This window comes from Notamacropus eugenii, chromosome 1 (genome assembly GCF_028372415.1).
Source record: "Notamacropus eugenii isolate mMacEug1 chromosome 1, mMacEug1.pri_v2, whole genome shotgun sequence".
Taxonomy (NCBI): Eukaryota; Metazoa; Chordata; class Mammalia; order Diprotodontia; family Macropodidae; genus Notamacropus; species Notamacropus eugenii.
In genome coordinates, this window is record NC_092872.1 from 150,203,260 (window position 1) to 150,229,759 (window position 26,500).

The 26,500-nt window shown below is 41.0% G+C and overlaps 1 protein-coding gene across 4 annotated transcripts in view; it reads left to right on the forward strand.

The window, feature by feature from the left end:
- Positions 1-25,622, forward strand: part of OTUD7A (OTU deubiquitinase 7A) — a 415,292-nt gene extending 389,670 nt beyond the window's left edge. For all 4 annotated transcript variants that reach the window (XM_072616550.1, XM_072616557.1, XM_072616565.1 and 1 more), the window contains 3 exons: positions 19,411-19,525; positions 19,895-19,979; positions 24,004-25,622. In XM_072616550.1, the coding sequence (XP_072472651.1) occupies positions 19,411-19,525; positions 19,895-19,979; positions 24,004-25,431 (1,628 nt within the window). In that variant the 3' untranslated portion in view covers positions 25,432-25,622. The remainder of the gene's footprint in view (positions 1-19,410; positions 19,526-19,894; positions 19,980-24,003) is intronic.
- The last annotated feature ends 878 nt before the right edge of the window (positions 25,623-26,500 follow it).

Here is a 26,500-nt window from a genome sequence, read left to right on the forward strand (position 1 = left end):
ACTCTAGCTGTCAGTTTCTTCATCTGTAAAATGGGGATAATAGTACCTTGCCAGATTCTTTTGGGGCCCAAATGAGATAATATATGTTAAGTCCTTTGCAAACTATATAGTACTAGAGAGAGACAAACAGAGAGATGGATGGATGAATGGATTTCAGTCAACAAACATTTATTGAGTATTTACTATGTGATGAGTCTATGATAATGATAATGTTTAGTAGCATGGCCCAGTAATTTTCATGCAGCATCATGGAGCAGGCATAATTTCTGTCTAGTGTGCTCCTCTATCTCATGTCAGTATCCAAAGCTTAGGATGCCAGCACAGTAGACATCATCTACCCTTTCTGCTTCATTTTATAAATAAGGAAACAAATGCTCAGAAAGATAAAGGAACTCATTCAGGGCCACATGGAGAGTAAGTGGCAGAGTCTAAAGCCCCTTCTACTCTTCCATGCTGCCTCTTAGTGGCTGGCCTTGGGAAAGCTACCTTAGCCTTTCTTGGACCATCAACAGATAAATGGGAACACTCATATTTTTCCTGTATGAAGGCAAGAGCTGGAATCATAGATTTAGAACTGAAATGGACCCTAAGAGGTCATTCAAGACCAACCTTCTTATAGATGAGGAAACAGAGGTCCAGAGAGGTTAATCCACTTACCCAGAGTCACACCATTAGTAAATATCTGAGGTAGCATATGAACTCACATCTTCCTAATCTCTGGTCTGGTATCTACTTCCAGTATAGTAAATAAATATATAAAAATTTTAAATGTCTTGGAATGCAGGCAATTTTGCAAGGTCCTCTTTAGTTCTGTTTCTTTTGGTCTGTTCTAAGAAATCACTAGCAAACATATCTGGGAAACACATTAAGCAAAAAACTTCCCCCTAATACCTATCACCTCAAGGCCAGTCTTTCAAAAACAGGCTGTACTAAGCTCTGAGATGTAGTGAAGGGGGTGAATAAAGAGCTCTCTGAACGCTCCCAGCTTGCTCTGCGCGTTCATGTATATACAAAGAAATCTCCTAGATCATCAGCAGTGCTTCCAGACCACCTGGGAAAAGTCCTAGAAGCCATTCAATTTAATATTCCACCTGAGCCCCGTGCCTTAAGAAAGCGGTCCATTTGTTAATGGAGCAGCAATACCAGAAGCCAAAGCTACGCTCCAGATTTTCAGCTTTGGGCTTCTGGGTTTCAGGAAAGCAACTAAAGAAATGGTGCAGGGCATTGCCATCTAGTGGAGTACTGCCAGTGGGACCATTGTTTAATGGTCAGGATTTATGCAGAGATCATTTCCAAGGAAGGACAGCTGAAATCTTTAATTCTTGCAAAGGATAGGAGGATCTTTCAGACTTCAGCAGGGGCAATGTGGTCCTTGGAAAAAGCTGAATGTAAACTGAGATTTCAAGAGCAAAAAGAGACAGATGTTTTCTTCTGACAAGATTCTCATCCCAGCTGAAAGGGAAATGACAGAGCAATGATTTTGTTCTGGTGATGTTGCTGTGTATGTGTAGAACGACAGCAGGGCTGTCCCTACGTGGATGCAGGCTGGGTGAGTCAACCTTATTCAATAAAGATTTATTGAGTACCCGCTACATGCTGGGCAATGATCTAGGCACTTGGAAAGATACAAAATTGAGCTAAAATACAGTCCCTAGTGCATGGAGCTCATAGAAGAGTAGATTGATAAGGGAAAAAAAATGTGTGATGCAAAACAGTACTTGATAAGTATATAAGAGCTTTGCAAGTAAATTTTTTTTGTGAGATCCAAGTTGGGCAGAGGACATTATCAACTGGGAGAATAAGGGAAGGCTTCCTATAGGATCAGAGCTAGAAGTCTAACGGCCTCCTCATTTTATAGATCAAGAAATGGAGGCAAAGAGAGATTAGATAAATTAGCCAGGGTCACACAGCTGATGTGTTGGGCAGGATTTGAATCCAGATTTTCTTGACTCTCACTCCAGTGCCCTATCCACTATACCACAATGCGCTTGAGGTAACATCTGAGTTATGATCTGTGTTGGAGAGGAATCCAACAGAAAAAAAAGGAAGGGTAAAATATTACTCAAGGGAACTATATGAACAGACATAGAAGCCAGAAAGTTGAATATGTATGGGGGAAATAGTGAGTTGTCTAGTTTGGCTGAAGTGTAGGGCATAGGTAGAGGTAAGGTGAGAGAAGTATAATGGCAGCAGATTGTGGCTGGCCTTGAATGTTAGTCAAAAGCACAATCATAACAGTTACTCACACAACATTAATCATTGATTGTGCCTGAGTACTAGGTGCTAGGAGTGCAAAGATGAAAATCATACCTGCTACCCTCTTGCACTGTAGTAGAAAATATTCATGTTCTCAAATGTGTGGCACTTTGTGTGATAGAGCAAAGGAGAGATTCAGACAAAATGCTCTAGGACTATCTGAGGAGGAAGATTTCATTATGCATAGGTAAGAAGGATGCATATTCCAAGGAGACAGATAAGACCCAAAGGAGATCAGAGAATGAATGACAGGCTTCTATAATATGAATTACAGGAGTGAATGAATGAACTAATAGTGCTATGATAAGGAGAATTAAGAAGCCTCTTGATGAGGGTAGAAGAAGAGATTATAAAAACTGGCTTGGTTTAACATTAAAAAAAACAAAACACAACACTAAGATCTTGGCAACTGGTCCCATCACTTTTTGGCAAATAAAAGGCAAAGAAATGGAAGCGGTGTTTGATTTTACATTCTTGGACTCAAAGAACACTGCAGATGGCAGTTGTAGCCTTGAAATTAAAAGATGCTTACTCTTTGGAAGAAAAACCATGGCAAATCTGGACAGCATACTTAAAAGTTAAGATACCACCTTGCTGACAAAGTTCCATGTAATGAAAGCTGCAGTTTTTCTATTAGGACTGTATGACTCTGAGAGTGGAACTGTAAGCTGAGCACTGCAGAATCGATGGTTTCTTATTGTGGTATTGGAGAAGACTTTGAAGAGTTCCTTGGACAGCAGGGAGACCAAATCAGTCAGGACTTCAAGGAATTAATTTTGTCTGTTCACTGGAAGGTCAAATACTGAAGCTCAAGCTTAAATACTTTGGCCACATCATAAGAAGACAAGACTTATTGGAAAGACCCTGATGTTGGGAAAAATTGAAGTAAAAGGAAAAAGGGGATGATGGAAGATGAGGCAGATTGGTAGTGTCATGGAAACAATGAACACGAACTTAGACTTTGAGAGACAGTAGATGAAAGAAGGGTCTGGCGTGGAGTTATGAAGAGTTGGACATGTCTGAGCAACTGAATGATAACAAAAAATCATAAGCCCCCAGCGTTACAAATAGAAGAAGCAGGACAGTTTCTGTTTTCAAGGAGCACACAGTCTAATGGAGCAAGCCAGCCCAAAAGAAAGTTCAGTTAGAAGACAAATGGAAACATCTTAACAGTCCCAAGGCTTGGTGGAAGAACCAATAGAAGGTCTAGAGGTCCTTAAGTTGCCTTGGTCGGTCATGTCAACAGTGTCAATAGAGAGTATCGAGACATGTGACCCTAGGCAAGTCACTTAACCTTTGTTTACTAGGTTGATGCTAAGGTCTTCAGTCTCACCAAAGAAAGAGAGTTGATGAGTCTTGTCTCATCTATGTGGTGTGTCCAGTCAAGTAGCCTAGATAGCCCATAGCTGTTGAAGGGACAAGTCAAGAGGATGCCTCTAAGTGGTGGTCCCTCTTCTTCCTTCAAGTTAGCCCAGGTTCCGGAAAGGAGGTCTTAAATTCCCAACTGGGAAATTTGGATTTTTTCTGATAAGGTATAGAAAGCTACTGAAGGGTTTTGAGTGGAAAAGTCAGACCTTTGAATTAGAAAGCTCTTTTTTGGCAGCTATGAAGAGGATGATTCAGAAATGGAGAGAAACCAAAGGCAGAGACCAATCAGAAAGCTGTTACAATGGTCCAGGTGAGAGGCAATGAGGGTAATGTGTTATAAGAAAAGGAGATAAAAAAAAATTTGTAGAAATCCAATCATTGGGACTTGAAACTGATTATTTGTAGGGGATGAGAAATACAGAAGAGTCAAAGATGATTCCATAGCTTTGGTCTTGAGTGACAGGAAAGAGGCTGCTTTCATTAACAGAAAGAAATAAGAAGTTGGGAGGAAAGGCAGACTTAAGAGAGAAGTACATCCAAATGCAGGAGTCTGAACTTTACTCTGGAGGTAATCAGGACTCCGAAAAGATCATGCTTTGCATGTGCTCTGCCCCTCTTCCCCCAACATTTTGATGTTGGTCCTGGTAAGTTAAAATAAAGGGTAACCTTGAAATGGAAAATAAATGGTGGTGGAGCAGGGGTGGGGGTGGAGTGGGGGAAGAGCAGGGAGAGACAGAGGGAAAGAGGAAGAAGGGTCAGCACCTTTTGCCATAATGCTATAGGTTGAAAATAGGGAAGTCATAGACTGACTGTCCACATAGGAGCTACTGGGTTCTTCTGGTTCACAGAGACAGAACTGCGGTCTCCTCTTTGCTCTGGGTTTCCTGCCCCAGCTATTTCTCTGCAGGCTTCAAACTGGGATAGAGGCTGGAAATGAAATCCTGTTCTACTACTTCAAATTATGTAGCTGGTGCTTTCTTCTGAATTCAGGCCTTGTTCAGGATACAGCCTAGGGCTTATGTCTCTTGTCACCCTGAAATGACACCTCTAGACTCCATTCCCGTCCTCAGTTCACCCTTGATCTATGACCTGGGAATGAGCAACAGAGCTGCCTCTAGGTGGTGTGGCAGATAGAACCAGAATACTCAGGAAGACCAGAGTCCAAATCTAGCCTCAGATGCTTACACAAGCCACGTGACCCTCAGCAGTCACTTAACCTTCGTTTTGCCTCAGTTTCCTCAACTGTAAAATGATGATAATTATTTTATGGCATCTACCTCCCAGGAGTATTATGAGGATCAAATAAGATCATATTCATTAAAAAAAGGTGTTTAGTGTAGTGCCTCCTGTATAGTAGGTGCCTTTTAATTACTTATTCCCAGTTAGCCCCTATTTCTAGACCCTGCACAAAGTCAGGCCTTTTCATGCTGCATCTGGAATCTCTTCTTGCTCTCTGCAGCTATGCTTGGCTAGACTCTATCCTCAGTTTCCACAGAACTTTCTGTCTCTCTTTGCAAACCCAAAGTGTTAAAATGACTCACTGTGATTTTATTTCTTGAATATCATGATCAAGACTCCACGTGGTGCATTTTCTAGATCAGTGTGGGAAGAAATTGTGGGGTTGAGCTCGACTATATGTCTTCCTGCTACAATGCCATCTTGGATCTTCTTCCCATCTCCTTCTGAAACAGAAATCAAGAGTCAGTTGCCCACAATCACTCTGTACTGGCATATGTGTGCATGGAACATTAACAACCAAGCCCGATCCTTGTACAAGCACCATGAGACCCATACAAGGAAAGGACCTGCATAGGTGGACATGGAAGACTCGCACATCTCCCTTTTCTTGCTGTCAGTTTTACCTGTCAGGCCACAATCGAACCTTCAGTCTCCACACTAGCCTACATTGAATCCTAATCTAAAGCCAGTCTCAAAATATGTCTCCTGAGCCTCAGGCTCAAACTGTACATTTAACTCCTCTCTTAGTAAAAGGATTTGTTCTGTGAGGTTTGGATTCAGTCAAAGGGACGCACTTGAGGACCTAGTGAGCCACATGTGGCCTCCAGGCCACAGGCTCCCCACCTCTGTCCTAATCTGTTTGGCAGTCAGCCAGGTGACATAGTAGAAAGAAAATTGGACTTGGAATCAGGGAGATCTGAGTTCAGACTCATCCTCAAGCTAGCTACGTAACTCTGGCTTACCTCCCCTCAGTCTTGATTCCTTCATCTGCAAAATGGGAATAATCATAGCACTTACCTCATAGGGTGAAGAGCAAAAAGCACGTTATAAATTGTAAAGTGCAGTTTAAAAGTTTGCTGCGATTAATGGTAGTAGTCTTAACTCATCTTCTGTATCACCTTCGTCAAGTAAGTTATTTCACTAATCTAGTCCTGGTTTTGTGATTTGGTAAGATCTGCTTCTACCCTGAATTGGCTGGAAAGCACCTGACTGGTCACATTTCACCTGAGGGCTGGATCCAGCCCAAATACACTAGTATCTGAAATACACGTACTGGAAGATAGACTAGATTCATTTCAGTGGACATGGGGATGGTGAGCAATACATGGCCTCACAAAAACAGAGAAAAGAAATGAAAGCACAAATACTACATTTGGGGTAATATTCTCTCTGCTCTAAAACGGGATGTTTCTGTGGTAATTGGCCAGAGTCATCCTTCTCCCTTCTCCCCTTTGGAATTCTTCAACTTTCTTCAAGACTCAGCTTCTGTAGGAGACTATTCCTTGCCACTGCCTTTTGTCTTCTGCCTCTACACCATGCTAATGCCCTCCTTCTATAATCACCTTCTGTTAACATTATATATTTCTCATGAGACATGTTGTCTCCCCCATTAGAATGAGTTTTTGAGGGCAAGAGCTGTTTTTGCGATGGTCTGTAACCCCTTCCCCTAGTCAGCAAAGTATATGGCATATAATAAGCGCTTAATGAAAGTTTGATTACTTTTGACTGAGAAGGATATGTATGTATGAGGGAGAGATGGGAATATTTGTTGGGGGCTCTTCTGTGTGCACATACCTATAAAGGATCCTGGGGTCCATTATCATGAGAAGCTATGAAGGAGATGCCACGAAGATGACATGAATCTGCACATCTCAGGAGCTTTGTAATCTTACCCGTCATCCTTGTTTGCCAATAAATAGAAGAGCTCATTGAACCCATATCAACCTAGTGCTCTCTGGCCTATCATTGTTCCATTTCATTCAAGTGGAATGTGTTCTGGATTTCTCCTTCCACCAACAGAAAGTGATGCGTCTGATTATAATAACCAGAATTAGGGTATATGTAGCGGGTTATAGAGAAACACAAAAACAGCTCTTGCCCTCAAAGAACTCATTCAAATGGGGGAGACAACATGTAAAAATTGGTCATGAGATATATACAATGTTAACAGAAGGTGATCAGAGAAGGGAAGGCATTAGCATGGTGTGGAGGCAAGGGACAGAAAGCAGTAGACAAGGAGTAACCTCCTATTATATAAGGTGCCAGGATTGTCAAGTGGCCTGAACTTTGCCAACAACTCTGCCTTTTTTGTAGAATTCTTATTCAGGCATTTATTAGTCTTTTAGTTAAAATAAGTACTGACTTTTAAAAAAAATAAATTTTATTTCTTTCTGTTTTTTATATCACCAACATTTACTAATATGCCCCTCCCCACCCCCATCCCAGAGAGACATCCCTTATTGTTGTTGTGTTCATCCTTCGTTGCTGAAGAAGACCACACCATCAGAGAAATGATGACATGACTTGTACTTGACTGCTTTGAGTGAGGGAGGGCTGTGCAAGATCATCAGCCTCACTTTCTCCTACTGAGCCATATCCAGACGTCCCTTATAACAAAGAATAAAGAAGATTAAACAAAGAACAGTTCAACAAAACTAACGAAAATAGTCTGACAGTGTATAAAATGTCCATACCTGTAGTTCTCCACCTCTTTACAGGTGGGAGGTGTCTTCTCTTATCTCTTCTTTGGGAACAAGTTTGGTCATTATGATTTTGTGATATTCAATCTTTTCCTGCTCTTGTTCTGTTCATGTGCATTTTATTGTTCATGTGCATATTGTTTCCTTGGTTTCCCTTGCTTTACCTTTCAGTAGTTCACATTCGCCTACCTATACATCTCTGTATTTACTGTAGTCATCATTTTTATAGCACAGTAATATTCCTTTACATTCATATACCACAACTTGGTTAGCCATTCCCTAATTTGTGGGAATTATCTCTTTTTCCAGTTCTTTGCTACTACAGAAAGTGCTTCTATAAATCTCTTAGAGATCTATAAATATATAAGAACCTGTAATTTTGTCCTTGATTTCCTTGGTGTATGTGCCTAGTAGGGGAATCTCTTGAGTCAGAGGGTATGAACATTTTAGTCACATTCTACCTACTATTCCACTTTGTGGTCCAGAATAATTGAACCAGATCACAGCTCCAGTAACAACATGCTAGTGTTCATATCTCAAAAAAAATTAATGGAGACTTTTGAATAAGAACTTCTCCAATGGAAATAGAGTACAGCACCTTGTAATCAGCAAAGAGCTGTTGTACAAACAACATATTCTGCCCTGAAACAGCTAGTTGACCCACTGAAGTGTTGGACCTGGAATCTGGAAAACCTGAGTTCAGATTCAGCCTTAGATAACTTTGTGACTCTGGGCAAGCCACTTAACATCTCAACTTTCTTTTCCTTATCTGTAAAATGGGGATAATAATAGTACCTACATGTCAGGGTTGTTGTGAGGATAAAATGAGAATATTTGTGGGGTAATTTACAAACTGTAAGGCACTATATAAATGCTATTATTATAAATTGTACAGAGATATGGTGTTTTGGAAGACAATGTGTTGTAATATAATTGGGAAATATTTAACCAAATAAATAAAAATACAGTACAACATAGATAATGTTACTGTGAGGTTTTCTAAATTGATATGTACCCACAGGGATCCTTATATATAGTTTAGCGGTACCTATTTCTGTTTGAATTCGATGCCACAGCTGTAGATAATAGGAAGTCACTGGAATTGGTTGATGTGGGGGGTCACATGATCAGACCTACACTTTAGAAAAATTACCTTGGCAGTTGAGTAGAGTGGAAAGAGACTTGAAGCCAGAAGCTAAAATCTATCAGAACACTGGTCTTGTGTTCAAGTCTTGATACTACTACTTAATATGTGACTTTGGACATGTCACTCAGTCCTTCTGAGTCTCAGTTTTCTTACCTAAATATGTGGGTATTAATGCCTGCACTATTTACCATATAAAGTAATTGCTATCTATGAAGTTCAAATAACAGAAATAATACAGATAATAAGAAAATACAGCACCCTCTAATAAGGCACTATGCTAATGTGAATCAGCAGTGTCATCATCAGTTAGAAGAGGGCCTCAAAATCTTAGGAGTTTGTGGAGGATGAAGATGTTGATGAGTCCACATTTAGAGGATACCAAGAGGCCTTGTAACCAGGAATATTCTCTCCTCTAGTGGGTCTGTATCCTCAACTATTTGGGTACTTCCTCCAAAGGTCCCAACCACAAGCCATTTACACCTTCTCATCTTTTGTAATTCTTGGCTATATCCTTTCCTAAACGCTCCCTGGAGGATCTTCTGCCAGTGCTAGAGGGCTTCCTTTGGGTTTTTGGCATTCCATGCATGGGTAGCAATATAGCTCTCAGGTTGCCCATTGACTTTTTCTCATATATTTCCTGGGTTAAATCTTTTATACCACTTTATTGCCTTCAGGTAATCATCAGGAATAGGATACAGTCTGTTATGCCCACAATGCTGCTTTAATATTCCTTTTTAACATTCCTTTAAAATGAGTCACTCCTTTAGGTCTTGAAAACTTAGTAGCCATTGACTCTCCTATTTTCATTTAACTACCCCATGGAATAAGGTAATACAATATCTCAAGGTAGGGGTCCTTAACTTTATAGTGCCGTAGACCCCTTTGGCAGTCCCAAAGAACCCTATTGATCAATTCTCAGAATGTTTTTAAATGAGTAAAATAAAATACATAGGTTTACAAAGGAAGCCAATTATATTGAAGCCCCAAGCTCATAGACCTCAGATTAAGAATCCCTGCCTAAAGGCCTCATAGGCTAGCACCTAGAAAGGGGAAGAAGAATTAGTTTAATATGCTAGAGATAGAGGGATAGCCCGAGGGCTTCTTTATTTGAATCCTAAGGAAAGGAATAGCCATCTCTAGGGAGAAAGCATTTTAGATACACTTAGATGACTTCATTGTCCTACTGAGGTCCCCTCTGAATTAGAAGTAGAATAATTCATGAATTAGCAAGCATTTATTAAGTGGCTGCTATTTAGGAGACATTGCCCTAGGCGCTAGGTGCTGGGGATACAGAGATATGTTGGACAGCAACCTACTGTGAAGGACCTTGAACTCTTAATATGTGGAGACCAAATACACAAAGAATTGTGTTAGAAAGTGACTGAGATAGATACAAAAAAGTCTTGGAAAACTACTGTGAGGAATTTAAGAGAGAAAAGATTTCTTTCATCTGGGGAGAGGGGGAAGACTTCACAAACAGGTAATATCTGTGTTAAATCTTGAAGAAGAGTAGGAAATTCTAAAGGCAGATTCCTTTCCAGAAGGGATAGATGGTGACGTCACAAAAGACATGTTGATGAGAAAGGATCGAACAAGGAACAGAAAGCAGACCATTTTGGCTAAAGTGTAGACTGTATGAAGGAGAATTTTGTCAGAGAAGGTTGAAGGTTAGAGCTGTGGTTCTTATCCTGTGTTATAGACCTTCCCCGTCCCCTCCCTTGGCAGTCTGATGAAACCTAAGGACCCTTTCCCTGAATAATGTCTTTAAAGGCATAACATAAAAGGCATAAGATTACAAAGAAAATCAATTATATTGAAATTAGTTATTAAAATATTTTAGGTACTTAAGTTCACAGACCCACTGAAATCTATCCACAGTCCCCTTGGGTGTCTTTGGACTCCATGTTAAGAATCTCTAGGTCATAACCAGGTTGTGGAGATGCTTGATTGCCAGAATCATGAGTTTATATACTTTATTCTGAAGGCAATTGAGGTTGAGGACTGATATGTTTGTAGGTGGTACGTGAAGAAAATGATTTGGGATGCAATAAGAAAGAGGGATTATAGGAGGGGGTATTCAAAACTGGATGGACAGAGGAGCTCTAGCGATAAGTTAAGGTTAGAGGCCTAGATTTGTAAATCATCTGCAGAGAGGTGATAATTAAAGCCATCAAGGTGGATGAGTTTACTGAGGGAAAGAGTAATGAGCAAAGGACCTAGAACAAGGCCTTGGAGAACATGTTCAAGAACTGGAGGAAGATGAGAAACAGACAAGAGAGGGAGAAGGAATAGCAAGCAAGGAAATAAGGGAGAAGAAACATGAGAGAACAGTACCAAAAAAAAAACCCAAAGCTCTCAGAAAGAGAGCCATGTGGCAGTGAAGGCCCATGTATAATGGTTGCTCAGTCATGTCCAACACTTTGTGACCCCATGGACCATAATTTGCCAATACTGGCCATCAGGTTTTCTCAACAAAGATACGGGAGTGTTTTACCATTTCCTTCTCCAGTGGATTAAGGCAAACAGAGCTAAGTGACTTGCCCAAGGTCACACAGTTAGTAAGTGTCTGAGCTCAGATTTGAACTCAGGTCTTCCTGAAGCCAAGTCTAGCAATGTATCCACAGAACTGTCTAGCTTCCACTTGTGATTAGGAAGCATAAATTTGGAATGATCTTAGTCTAATTTCGTGTTTTCTTCCAGTAGTGTTTTTAAGCTCACTCTCCATAATGAGACACATATAGTTTCCCAAGGTTGAGAGTTAGCAGGCCAGAAAGAGAAGGTCAGTTCACGAAGAGATTCAGTGATGCAAGAGAAGATGTTATTGAAATGGCTGATCATAGGATCACAAAATATATTACAGAGAGGGGAGACCAGAACCAAGTTGACAGATTGGGAAAAGAAGAGCAAATTGAGGGACTGAAGGTCCAAAGGAGGCCAAAGAATAAATTTGGAAGGACTAAGGACAATGAGTAAGATGGAAGGGCAAGGGATCAGAGAAGGGATGAAGCCAGTGTATCAGGAGCCTATTCAGGCAGTATGTGCGTGTTCATCCTTCGTTGCTGAAGAAAACTATGCCATCAGAGAAATAATGACGTGATTTGCACTTGACTTTGTGGTAGAAGGAGCACTCAACTTGGATTCAAGCATCCTGGGTTCAAGTACTACCATAGCACTTTCTCTCCTATCATCAGTAACTATGAGTAAGTCAACAATTAGTTATTAAATACCTACCATGTTCCTCTGTAGTGCTGGGGGTATAAAAGTTAAGATGAAATAGTCCCAGTTGTAAAGAGTTTGCATTTATTGACTCCGTTTCCTCATCTCATTTCAAGGGACAAGGTTTTTTGCACTCCCTACCTTGTTCTACCCTTTCTCATCAACGTGTCTTTTGTGACATCACCATCTATCCCTTCCTGAAAGGGATCTGCTTTTAGAATTCCCTACCTTGTAGGTGGTAGGTATATAAAATATTTATAAAGTAACATATAAAGGTAATTTATTGCTAGATTGGAAGCTTCATGAGGTAGATCCTATCTCAAATTTATATCTCCCAGTGCACTATAAAGAAGATATCCAAGAAATGCCTTCTTGTTGCTGCTGCTGCTCAATGGTGACTGAAGTTGAAAAGACAAATAAATGATTCCATATCCCCAAAAGTGGCTGGTCAGTAAGCCCCCAGTCCAGCCACTTAGGCTGATCTTGCATGAAGTTCTATGTTTTGCCACCAGGTGGCATGCTTGTTCATGCTTAAATCTTTCAAATGAATACAGGTCTTAACAGCTGGAATGAAAGTAAAAATGAATTAACAATTTATCCATCATTTATTTAACAAACTTTTACTAAGTTGTCACCGAGAACAGTGGACAGTGCTGGGGGTGGGGGAGGGGATGGTAGAATGCAAAGATAATATTTTCAATAATCCACATCCATCTGGTTTCAACAACTCTCTTCCTAGATTTAACTGCACCAGCCCAATGTGAAGAAAAGGAGGTTATAATGAGACTTTGCAAAAGGAATAATCACACCATATGTCCTCAATTTGGGCTCAGAAAACATGGGCATATAGGTTTGAGCGCTTTTTTTAAAAGGGTTTCCACATACAGTCTATAAACCTTCATTAAACTTTATCTATTAAATTATATATTGTACATGATCTTATATAACGCAAAACAACACAGTGAGGCAGACGAGTACAAGTATTATTATAGCCATTTTACACACGAGGAAACCCTACCTCCAAGCAGTTAAATGACTTGCTCAAAGTCAACCCAACTATCAAATGAGCCTCTAGGATTAGAGCTAGAAGCAGGGACTCGCTGGAGCCAGCTCTCACTGAGCCAGCCACTTGTTAAACTTTCAGCATTTATACCTGATAAATTCTGTGAGGTACAAATCAGGGCTTGGCTGTTTTGTTAATTGTTTAGACTTTACAAAGCGAAGGGGGAAATGTCAATAAAACTGATTCAATTTAAAATTGTATCATGTGTACAATTTTCTTTTCAGAGAACTGGTTGTTACATGTTTCCCAGTATGAAAGGGACCTTTGTGATTATCTAATTCAATTCATAGATGACAAAGTTGATCACTAGGAGTAGAAAAGTGATTTGCTCATGGTCACACATCTGACAAATTCAGGTGCTTTGACTCCAAATCCACTACTCTTTGAAAGCAGTTGAAAGAATGATGGATTTGGAGTCAAATGTCATCTCATTTAGCTCCCATAGCCCTCAGGTTCCTCATTTGTAAAATGGGGATGTTGCTCTAAAAGTTCTTTAATGCCTCTTCCAACTCTAATTCTGTAATCCTTATATCCTTTAAATTACAACAGACTGGGAACCCAGATCATTCTGCCCAAAGGTACTATTCTTTCCACTGCATATACTTTGTTTTTCAGTCCTTTTTTGTTTTCTTCAGTCATGTCCAACCCATTATGAACCCATTTGGGCAAAGATACTGGAGTGGTTTGCCATTTGCTTCTCCAGCTCATTTTACAGATGAGGAAACAGAAGCAAACAAGGTTAAGTGACTTGCCCAGGATCACACAACTAGTAAGAGTCTGAGGCCAGATTTGAACCCAGGGAGATAAGTCTTTCTGACTTTAGGCCCTGGTGCTCTGTGGTGGCACCTAGCTGCCCTGCTTCTCAAGTATCATCTAGTAAACAAGGAATGGAATTCAGAGGGTAGAAAAGGAGGGCACTCTTTGTATCTTCTTTACAAAAGGAGAGAATAAAACGTAATGGGATTTTGGGAATTGGAACTCTAGCCTCCAGTCCCACGTTTTAGGAGGAAAAGTTCTCCCGTCGTTCTCCTAGGAGCACACATTTTATCATCTGTATACTTGGTGCACAGCTCTAGTTAAGAGGCGAGTTTTCATCCCTTTCCTATTTGCTCAATGGCTTCATCAGCTTTGGAGGGATTCTCCGTGGTTCTGCTTGGTTCTCTAGTGAATCCTGATGATTCTCCAGTATGAACGACAAGTAACATGGTAAAAGATGAAAAGGTCTCTCCCATCAGCCACTGTAGCTCCGACAGCCAGGACCTGTTAAACTCAGGGTCTTCCCCACCACCTGCCTAGCTTGGCAGACTGGTGAGCTTGGGCTTCTAAGCAGCTGCTGAGTCAGTCACTATTACTCCTGCAAACATGCTGTCTCTGAAAGGTCAGCTGTCAAGATCAGCAAGTTTCTTATTTTCCAGGACTAAATGAAAACAGTAGATTGAACTCTTGTCAGTATTTGTTTCTCCTGAGGGAGGGGACAGAAGGGAAAGGAGAGAAATAGTGTCATTTCCTTCACCTTTTATGGAGCCATATTTGGAAGCAGAATTCTATTTATTTTCTTCTGGTCCTGCTTCATGGAAAATTAAATACTAACAAAGATAAATGAGAGAAATGGGATTTTTTTCTCTCTCCTCATACCTTCCTTCATGCATTCAATTCATTCAAAAAATATTTATTATGTACCTACCAGCTCAAGGAACAGGACAAGGTGCAGAGCACACAAACATAGAGGAACTACTTATGTTGGTATTTACATATTTACAAAACATATTACCTACGTTGCCTCCTTTGGAACCTCACAATAACCTGTTTTGCAGCTGAGAAAACTGATCAGAAAATCATCATCATTGCCGTAATTCTCATCACCTTACAGCTCCAAGATACCTTGGGCCCTGAGAGTTTGGGTGACTTTCTCGGCGTCACGCAGCTAGTAAATTGCAGAAGAATGTTAACCAGTAGACAGCATGGGATAGTTCAGCAGTTTTCAGAATAGAATTCGTGGACCGCTGGCAGTCCCTGCAACCTTTTCAGGTTGCCTGTGAGGTCAGAATAATTTCATGATAATACTCAGATGTTTCTTTGCCTTTTAAAACACTCCTCCCTTTTCCAATGACATAACTGTATGAAGCTGAATTTTCTTCATATATTTCAGTCAAAACAATATATTGCAGCGAACTGAATGCCAAAGCGGATTTGGGCAGCTAGGTGGTGCCGTGGAGAGAGGGCTGGACTTGGAGTCAGGAAGACCTGGGTTCTAACTTCAGCCTCAACCCAACTTCTTGTCGTTGTTTAACACTTTCTGGCTCTTAGGGACTCTGGACCATGACATGCCAATACTGTCCATGGGGTTTTCTTAGCAAAAATGCTGGAGGGGTTTGCCATTTCCTTCTTCAGTGGATCAAGGCAAACAGGTTAAGTGACTTGGCCAGGGTCACACAGCTAGTAAGTATGTGAGGTCAGATTGAACTCAGGTCTTCCTGACTCCAGGCTTAGCACTCTGTCCACTGAGCCACCTAGCACTTTACCTCTGCCTGCTTCAGTTTCCTTAATTATTAAAAAAATAAAATACAAATGAGGCTAATGAGAGCAGCTACCAGGGTTGCTGTGAGGATCAAAAGAGATAATAAATATAAAGCACTTACTGCGGTTCTTGAGATATAGTAAGCACTATATAAATGCTAGCTATTATCATTAATGAATCCAACTGTCTTCTGTTAAGCCATATATTAGAGATTTGCAGTGCTACTCTTATCACTATTTTTTTTGTTTTGGAAAATATTTTTATAAAACTACATTTTTATTTATTATGTTATATATTCTTCTGTTATATTTTTACACATTTTATTATACATTATATAAACATATCTTATGTGCTATGTATTTAATATTCTTTTATTTTATTATATTATTTATTAATATTTTAGGTGTTATAAAATATGTGTTACATATTTCATAAAATGTGTTAACATATAATGGGTTTATTATCTGTAATGAAGCAAGAAATAAATATTTTTAAATTGTATCAGTTTTATCAATTTCAATTCTAAAACAGGAAACAGTGATAGATGTCATCTTCATAAAAACCTCTGTGGGAAACTCAGTCTTCAAGTACATAAAGGAGTCCTGAGAAGAAAAACTTTGAGAATCATTGCTATAGTGGATAGAATGTTGAACTCAGAGTTAAGAAGACCTGGGATCAAATCCCATCTCAGACCTTTACTCTCTGTATGACCTTGGGCAAGTGAATTAACCTTTTGGGCCTCAGTTTTCTCATCTATAAAATGAAGAGGTTGGACTTAATGACTTCTAAGGTCCCTTCTAGCTCAAAATTTACTATCACGTGATGTTATGATCCTATGAAAAAGGTATTTGCTAAGTGCTTGCCATGTGTTAAGCAGAGAAGGTGCTAGCAGGTAGAGGGGACTTGGGAAGGCTTCCTGCAAAAGGTGAGACATGAACTGGATCTTGAAGAAAATCAGGAAAACCACAATGTAGAGGGGAGGGAGTGGAGCATTCCACACTGAGGGAACAACCAGCGCAAAGGATGGACATGGAAGATGGAATACTATGAGGAGTTATAAGCTGGCCAGGTTGTTAGATCACAAAGTATATGGAGGGAAGGAAAATGTAAGAAGTCTAGAAAGGTAGAAAGGGACTAGGATAAGAAGATCTTTCAGTGTTAAACAGAAAAGTTTGTATTTGATCCCAGAACCCATTGACTGGGGGAGGAGGGGATACAGTCAGACCTATACTTTAGAAAAATCATCTTGGCATAAGAGTACAGCATGGACTGGAGCAGACAAGAAGCAAGGAGACTTGTCAGGGAGGTACTTCAATAGTCCAGATGAAAGGTAATGAAGACGTTAACTAGAGTGGTGACTGTTGAGTGGAAAGAAGGGGACCTATATGACAGATGTTCTGAAGGTAGAATTAGTAAGATCTGACAATGGATTGTATATGTGGGATGAGTTAGAGGAAGGATTTGAGGATGAAATCAAGGCTGTGAACCTGGGCTACCCTCAAAGGGGAGTTGGGAAAGTGGGTTTGAGGGAAATGTTTTGGACGTGGCAATTTTGAAATGCTTATGAGAGATCCAGTTTGAATGTCTAAGAGGTCTTTGGTAATATAGGACTGTAGGTCAGGAGAGAGTTTAAGGCTAGATACAGAGTTTTGAGAGTCATTACAGAGAGATGATGATTGAACCCATGGCACCTAATGAGGTCACTAAATTAAAGTACCATAAAGGGGAAAGAAAAGAGGGACCAAGAGAAAATCTTGAGTGGGGAGGGGCTATGTCCATGGTTATTGGTCATGGGATGGGTGAAGAAGCAGTAAATAAGACTGAAAAGGAGTGGTCAAACAGATAAGAGCAGTGTTACACAAACCCAGAGAGAAGAGAGTGTCCCGACATCACCGCCATCATCACTGCTAGCATTTATATAGTAACTTTAATGTTTGCAAAGTGCATCAGAAATGTTATCTCATTTTATTCTCATGAAAATCCTAGGAAATGGGTGCTATTAGTATTCCCATTTTACAGATGAGGAAACAGACCAACAGAGTTTAAGTGACTTGCTCAGGGTAATACAGCCAGTGAGTGTGTGAGGTCAAATTTGAACTCAGGTCTTTTGTTCTATCCACGGCTCCAGGCAGCTACCAAGTTGATTAATGATGTCAAATGCTAGAATCAAGCACTATTAAAAGCTAATTTCTTCATGATCACCACAGTTGAATTACATTAGATATAAACCTAGACATAGTTAAAACTGGTATATATATACACATATGCATACAGAAATGGACATACACACACGTATATACATGTCTATATCCATGTGTGCGCACATATACATGTGTGCATGCACGTGTATACATATATGTACACACTTTGTGTGCATGCATATGTGCACATGCATGCACACATGTATACGCACATTTATACACATGCTCGTGTGTGCGTGCACATATACGTGTGCATGTGCATGCACATGTGTGTACACATACACGTGTGTGCGTGCACATGCATGCATTGTGTATGTGTGTGCATGCATGTGTGTATAAGCTATGCGTATGGTTTTATATGCATGTGTGTTCATAAATGTGTTCATATACACATGTGTGTGTGTATATATCCACTGGAAATCCAAAATTAAAAGCAAAACTAGTATTTCCTAGTCAATCTCTATGATTTAAGTATCCTGTGTAAAGTATAGGGCTCTGAGGAGTCCGCAGGAATAATACAAAGTAGTTTTGGTGTGATGGGAGGATTTTATTTTAGCTTGCAGCTCAATGTATCACAGGATAAAAAATGTCATTCAGTCCTCAGTGGCCAACAGAATGATCTGAAGACTCCCAGGAAGCAGATACTGTTCATTCTTTGGTGCTACTTCCTTGCCAAACCCTACTGGAAACTTTCTTACGTAGTTAACTGCTAATAATAGTAACAGCTGTAACAGCTAGCATGTGCATAGGCACAAGATTTGCAAAGTGCTTTACATATATGTGTCTCATCTCTATCTCATCTGATCTCTCTGGACTGAGCTGGCATTCACTTTCACCCTTTTCCTGAAGGCTGACTTCATTTCTTCTTCCTCACTTGAGATATCACTTATATTTTTACCCTGACTTTTCTTGTGAAATGACTAGGAAATGTGGCCAGAATTCTGACTGGATCCCTATGGATTGGGATATTTACACCCCAATTACTGTCCTCTGGGAATTAAAGAGATCTTTCAGAAAACATGAAGAAATTATTTTAACACAGCACTTACCTTTTTTCTCTTTGAAACATAGGTAGAAAATATCTACAGTCTTGGTATGTAAGTTTCCTGAAGGGTCTTCCTCTGTCATTGATGATAATTCTAAGGGATTTGTGGGTATCCTGCTGTAAACCCTTCATCCCTGCGGAGGATATCACCACAAAAGCTTTAGCTTCAGGGGTACATCTTTTAAAGTTGCAAACTCCCCTAAAGAAAGCTAAGATTGAGGCTTGGATCCACAGAGCTTCCATTTGGCTTCAATCAAAGGTTAATTGTAAAAGCTGTCTGGGGCCTTAGCTCTGTTTAAAATGAATCTGTGAAATAACACAAATAACAAAATATCATTTGCATTTTCCTATGAAGAAGCAGATTTTGTTTTTCCCATATTTGCGAAGGACCTGGAGAAAGAAAGGGAAGATGAGAGAAGTCTATGTCCCCTAATGGAAAGGGTTCTCCTCCCTCCTCACTCCCCACACACCTTCCTGGTGGGAAGTTTGAGGCCTGTCTATTGGATGGCCATAACCCCTTTTCCTATATCATGACTAGAAGCACTTAGTTTTCACATTCCATGTTTTTTTCTTTCTATCTAATGATCTCTGAAGCATCCTTTCATAAGACCAAAATTGAATATCTTTTCATTTGTTTATCTCTGTTTCTCTCCTCTAGCGGTCATCCCTCTCACCGACTCTGAACACAAATTACTACCTTTGCACTTTGCAGTTGATCCTGGGAAAGACTGGGAATGGGGAAAAGATGACAGTGATAATGCCAGATTAGCCAAGTAAGACACCGACCCTTTTCCCCAATGGTAAAGGGGAGAAGAAAACAAGTGGTGTGGAACCCAGGTTTGGGGTGGGGAGGGGGTAAATGCCCAGTGAGTGATTGTAATTCTTGGGAAGCTTGTAGGATGTCACTGTTTCCTCCTAACAGATGAAGAAAGTCTTGGGTGGGAGAAATGTAGGGGTGTGTGTGTGTGTGTGTGTGTGTGTGTGTGTGTGTGTGTGTGTGTGTGTGTGTGTGCATGTGTATGTGTGTATGTATGTGTGTATATATATGCATGCTAGTGAGGGTATGTTTGATTTGAAATTAACATGACATGATTTAGACTCATTCAGTATGTGTTCTGTTTTATTTTTCCCAAACTTCTCAGTTTGATACTGTCCCTAGAAGCCAAGCTGAACCTTCTACACAGCTACATGAATGTCACTTGGATCCGCATCCCCTCTGAAACCCGGGTAAGCCTCTCATCTCTAGGCAGAAACAAATGCCTCTTGGGATTCTAGGTCATAAGCAAAATACTTGACGATAAGAAAACGCATGGCAGGAAGGAGCGCATCTAGCCTGGGCTCCATGGCTCCCTCACCTTCTTTCCCTGATGACTGTCCTCTCCTAGTCTGGGCATGTCCTTTTCCAAGGAAACTTCCCCAAAGTGCCCTCCTCCAGAGCCCCCCTTGTTAGAAGAGAGATGAACAGTTCTTCTCCACATTGCCATCCTCCCACCAGGACTGCTCATCCCTCCCCCTTCCCACCTCATGTCATACTCCCACTGGAGATGGAGAGGAGGAGGAAAGAGGAGCTGCATTTTTTTCTAATGAATGGAAGAAAATTTAAAAAAAAAAACAAAACCAAGCCAACTGAGTGTACAACCAAGATGCCGTCGGTCTTTCTGTCTTCTTTTTCTGGGAGTAGATTATGAATTAGGTTAGGTAGCCCCTGCCTGTGAGAGTGTGTGTGCGCGCGCGCACGCATTTACTAAGCAAATGGGGAGGAAAGGGGGGCTGATTTTCTTTTTTTTAATTTTCTTTAAATATAAAGAAGAGAGAGGAAAAACATGCTTGCTCAGAAAACAAGCCTTAGACAAGTCACAGCGCAGAAATATCTCTCTGCCAAGATCCGAACATGCTGTGCTCCCTTGTAGAAGAATTAATTATAAGCTTTGTGTGTTTGTGTGAATAATGGTGGATGGAAGGGGGGGTGGAGGGGGCAGGAGTGAAGACAAATTCTATGAATTTCCTCCTTCTCCCAATAGGTGGCACTTTCTCCCTAGATGTAAAAATTCGCCCCACCAGGTGACTGATTTGAACAAAGACAGGCATCAGACCTAGGGGAGTCAACGTATGGCCTTTAGACTTCCTTGGGGGAGCAATCCCGTCCCTTTCTGGTTGGCCCATTCTGATAGACAGAGGGGTCTTCTGTGCTATTATTAATTATTAATGCCATTCACATTAAGGATCTGACTTATTTGGCATTTGTAATTTGATTAGTGGAGTCTGGGGGAGAATGATGGATGTGTTTTTAAAGTTTGATTTGGTGGAGTGGGCAGTAAGGAAAATGAAGTTGGAGACCTGTAGCTTTCTAGCTGTGTGACCTTGGGCAAGTCTCATCACTTCTGGACCTCATCATTGAAAGAAGGGAAACAGATTAAATCATCTCTGAGATTCCTTGAAGTATACCTTAGACATTCATCTTTTTCCTCCATCCATTTAGATTCCAATATGTTTGTTCTCTCATTTCTCAGAATTGGTTCACTATAAGAGCCTACTGTAATCTGTTTTAATGCCCTTGGATTCATCCCATCAAGGCAGGGCTTGGAGGTAGAAGTGTTGTGAAGCAAGGATGAGGAGGTCAGTGACCTGACTCCACATCCCATGATACCATGCTGCCCCAGGAGAACCGACTTTCCTCATTCTTGCAATGTGTGGATTGGCCCCTAGACAAGACTTTACTTTTCATAAACCAGAAAAGATGTGAAGGAGGCAAGGTGCTGCCATTGACTTCAGCATGTTGTTGAGTCATTTCAGTCTTGTCCTACCTTTCATGACCCAATTTGGGGTTTTCTTGGCAAAGATACTGGAGTGGTTTGTCATTTCCTTCCCCAGTTCATTTTATTGATGGGGAAAGTGAGGCAAGCAGAGTTAAGTGACTTGTACAGGGTCACATAGCTAGTAAGAGTCTGAGGCCAGATTTGAACTCAGGGAGATGAGTCTTCCTCACTCCAGGCCTAGCTGCCCTGCCTAGCTACTTAAGCATAGTTCAGTAGAAAGAGTGCCAGATTTAGAATCATAGTATGAGAATTGATATCCTGGCTCTGCTGTTTAATACCTATATTACCTTGGGAAAAAACATAAAACTAAGCCTCCATTTTGTCATCTGTAAAATGTATATGTCCTTTAAGGGACCCATGTAGCTTATGAATCCTTAGAGGGGGAAAATGAGCCTACCTCCCGACACTTTCAAGTCTTGTTCTGCAAAGGTGCTGGCTGAAGCCATCAGTGTCATGAGTTAATTACAGATATAGTCTTTCAAGGAGCAGTCACTGGAGCCAGTGATCCACCCTCAGCTCTATGAGGTTCTATCACAGTCAGACTAGTTTTTGGCTTCCTTCAAGAACCCGCTACATCCCCTCCTTAAACCTTTCTGTCTCTTCTTCTTGACCTTTTTGTCCTGGAATATATCCTGTGATCTTGCCTCTCAGAGTTCTTCCTTTATTAAGCCACACAGTGGATAGAGTGTTGGACTTGGAATCAAGATGCCTTGAGTTCAGAATCCTGCCTGCAATATTTCCAAGCTGTGTAACCCTGAGCCAGACGTTTCAATCCCCTGTTGCCCGTTTCCTCCCATGTAAAATGGGGATAATTACGGTAGCACCTATCTCACGCGGTGGTTGTGATGATCGAATGAGATAACTTCTATAAAGCTATTTGCTGACTTTAAAGCGCAAAATAAATGTTAGCTATTGTTATTATTAATTGTCATAACTGAATCTTTAATTAGATGCTAGTTTAAAATGCCGTATTTCCCAGGAGTAATTGTAACAAGGGACACAAAGATCAAAAAGCCAGTTGTTGAATCAAAGGAGTGAATCTCTAATAGTAAAATTTCTGGCATCATTCGAGGTAAGAGGAAAGATTTTTTTTTTGTATGAGAGTTTTTATTAGGGTTTTAACCTTTAAACTACATCTTCCTGCCCTTAAAATTCGTCCCAAGAGATACCTAGTATTTTTTTTGGTTATTTCCCAATGCCCTTCTATTTGCCATTCCTCCTTCCTCACCAGTCCCTTCCCAGTCTCAGATTATTGAAAACCTTCCCATCTTACTAGGTCCAAGTCCATAAAGCCTTTTTTGATCACTTCTATGAAATGATTCCTTCCTCTGAATTCTTCTACTGCCTTTACTACCACAAGTTCTGACACTTTTCCTGTATTAGTTATCATCTCTAACTATTAGTTATGCCTTCTCTCCCCAGCTAAATTATAAGTACTTTGAGGACAGAGAATATGTCTGTCTTAACTTGTTAGCATCTCTTCTATTGCCATACCTACTGAAGGTGCTCAAGAAATTTTTTGTTGGATGGATGGATGGATAATATGGTGCTTCAAAAAGAGTATTAGATGATTGAAGTCAGGAGATTTGAGTGCAAATCTTGAGTCTGCTAATTCCTACCTCTGTGACCTTGTACAAATCACTTTCCCTCCCTAGCCTTCAGTTTCCTTCTCTGTAAAATGGGGTGGGATAAGGGGGAGGGTTGATCTGGATGATATCTGAGGTCCCTTCCTGTTCTAATTTTACAATCCTATGAACCTGTATTTAGAATCATGAGTTTTGCTTATCCAGTCTTGGGGGTGGGGTGGGAGGTCAGGAGGACAAGAAGGAAGCAGTCTGAGCATGCTTTAAAGCATAATTTGATTATTACTGGCCCAGGTTGGTTGAGTTCCCTAAAGTGTTCAGGGATCCGGGAGGATCTATATCTTGATATCTCTAGAGGTTTGGTCCCTCTTACAGATGCAAGTCCCTTTGCCCCCCTCCATCACTCCCCCAAAAAAGCCCAACTTCCCTGTGTTTCTAGGCAACCTCCTCTATGACTTCACTAAAGAAAGAAAGAAGAAAAGAAATCCAGGCTCCATTTTCAGAAATGTAGTCAGATGGCAACAATCCTGCTCATTTAACATGCAGATTATAGGGTCTCTACAGTGCATTAGTATAAACGCCTTCGGTCATGCCTTTTAAAAACCCTGCTTATTATTGCTGCCGAATAGATCATGTTTCCGTCCCTCCAGATTTTCCTCTAAGTACTTCATGTCCTGAGCACAAAAAAAGAGGCTAATTAAACAGTACGCAGAGACTCGTCAGAGTGTAGCCTTAAAGGTCAAAATCACAACGTGATCAAGAGGGATTTTATTGTTGTTTTTTTAAGTTAAGCTTTTTCCTTAACAACGCTCTTTCTCAGATCTCATCTATTCCTCATTTTTCCTTGTTTAGGCTCCTTTGGCCCAGCCTGAATCTCCTACAGCTTCAGCGGGGGAGGATGTTCAGTCTCTGGCTGACTCCATGGACTCAGACCGAGATTCCATCTGTAGTAATTCTAATAGCAATAATGGCAAGAATGGGAAAGAAAAAGAGAAGGAGAAACAGAGGAAGGAAAAAGACAAGAACAGGACCGATTCTGTGGCCAATAAGCTGGGGAGTCTCAGCAAAACCCTTGGAATCAAACTGAAGAAGAACATGGGAGGCCTTGGGGGTCTGGTCCATGGGAAAATGGGACGAGCCAATTCAGGGAACGGGAAGAATGGTGATGGGGCAGATAAAGTCAAGGAGAAGAAGTCTAAGCCTCGGAAAGGCAGCAAGGAGGAGTCGGGCCAATCAGCGAGCACATCCCCCTCAGAAAAAAACACCCCATCTCCCACCGACAAGGCAAGTGTGTCTCCCATTGAGAAAAACACCAAGACTCTCTCAGATAAGCAGTCAGACCCATGGAAGTACAGCACTGATGTGAAGCTAAGCCTTAACATCTTGAGAGCCGCCATGCAAGGTGAGCGGAAGTTCATCTTTGCTGGTCTCCTCCTGACCAGTCACCGGCATCAATTCCACGAGGAAATGATTGGTTACTACCTGACCAGTGCTCAGGAGCGCTTCAATGCAGAGCAGGAGCAAAAGCGGAAAGAGGCGGAGAAGAAGGCCTCACTCGGTGGGTCCTCGTGCAGGAAACTGGAACAGGAGGCCTTTTCCAAGGAAAAACTGGAATCGTCCCCTCAGGACAGGGCATCACCAGTCTTGCCTCAAAGCCATACAACTCAACTTGTTTTAAAATTTAAAGACCGTACCAGTCCCACCCCAGGGTCATTTTCTTCCCCTAGCAACAGTGCAAAAAGGAATGGCCCCACTCCCGTTTCTGCCCACTATAGCCATACTCCACCAGTCCAGAGGCAAAGCGTGATCCATTTGCATGATGTCAACTCCAAGCCGTCCAGCTTCCAGGATGATACCTACAAGCCAGTGGTTGGCACTCTGAAAACTTGTGCCACGTACCCCCAGCAGAACAGATCCCTGTCATCACAGAGCTACAGCCCTGCCCGAATAGCGGGCATCCGCACAGTGAACACAGTGGAATCTTTGACCTATGCCCTACCCACAGAACACAAGTCCCAGACATACACCAATGGCTTTAACACTGCTGATGTTAGAGACTGCTTAGAATATGCCGATGAGGAAGCACCACAGACATGGTTGAACAATGATAAAAACAGAGGCCGAAGCACAGTTTGCCCCATCTATTCCATTCAGCAGAACCGTTGTAAGAAGGAGAACTGTTCCTTTTATGGTCGCCCAGAGACTGAAAACTATTGTTCCTACTGCTACAAAGAGGAGCTCAAGCGAAGGGAGAGAGAGACCAAGGGACACCGGCACTGAAGACTTCTGAGGCTCTTCCAAAACCAATTAGTCTCATCATTTTTTTTTCTTACAATGGCGAAAGATGGTAGATGACAGAGGAAAGCCAATCCTTCCCAAAGGGAGTGACAGTCACTGTCAGGCTTGTGGCTTCTGTTTGGGGGAAAACACAGAAATTAGAGATGAATTTATCATAAAGAATTTATTTTCCATTTTGTCAGTGTCTTTTTTACACACCCTGATCAGCTGAAAGGTTGTTTACCCTTTTTTGTCAGTGCTATGTCTATGTGTGGTCAGAAATCACTAATGGTGCCTGAACTTACGCTGATGTCACTCAGGTAGTAGAAGGATAGGGGGGAAAGTCATACTATTGGAGATGTGATGATGTATTAGGAAAGCATCTGCCTCATACACGTTGAAGATCCAATAGCCATCTGGAGAATCTTTGTGTTCCTCAAGAAAATAAATGAATTCCACAGCCCTTTGTTTTGAGAAGGGGATAATTTTTCATACTTTTTTTTTTAAAACATGGTGACTGGCATCTTCCACAGTAGTTGACGTTTGTACGAATTCAATTAGCAATGCATTATGTAAAAACAAAATGTGAAGAGAAGGTCTGGTCTGTGTTGGTAGCTCTGCTGGGCACGCTTATTAGCAAGTTTAAACAGAGGGGTTTTTGCTTCCTCCTACTGCCCCACTCAACCCTGTTGGGTGGGGAGGGGGTGAGAAAGGTCTTTTGACTATTTCTGACATTATGATCATTGTCATTGACCCATTAGGAATATAAGGCTTCATCTCATAAGCAAACCCTCTTATCACATTCATCTGTCTAGAGGCGACATTTACACTGCCATCAAAAGTAGCCCAGTTATCTCTAAAATGGGTACACTAACCTACCTCACAGGGGTGTTGTGAGGTTTCTGTTCAAGTCTGTCAGCTGCTTGGAGATCCTCAGATGACAGGAGCTATTCAAGAGGGAAACAGGATGAAATTCCTACCATTCATCACAAAGGCAGGTGGGATGTATAAAATTCAATGAACTCATCCTGGTACATAAGCAAAATGTTATCTGTCCACTCAGATTTTTAAT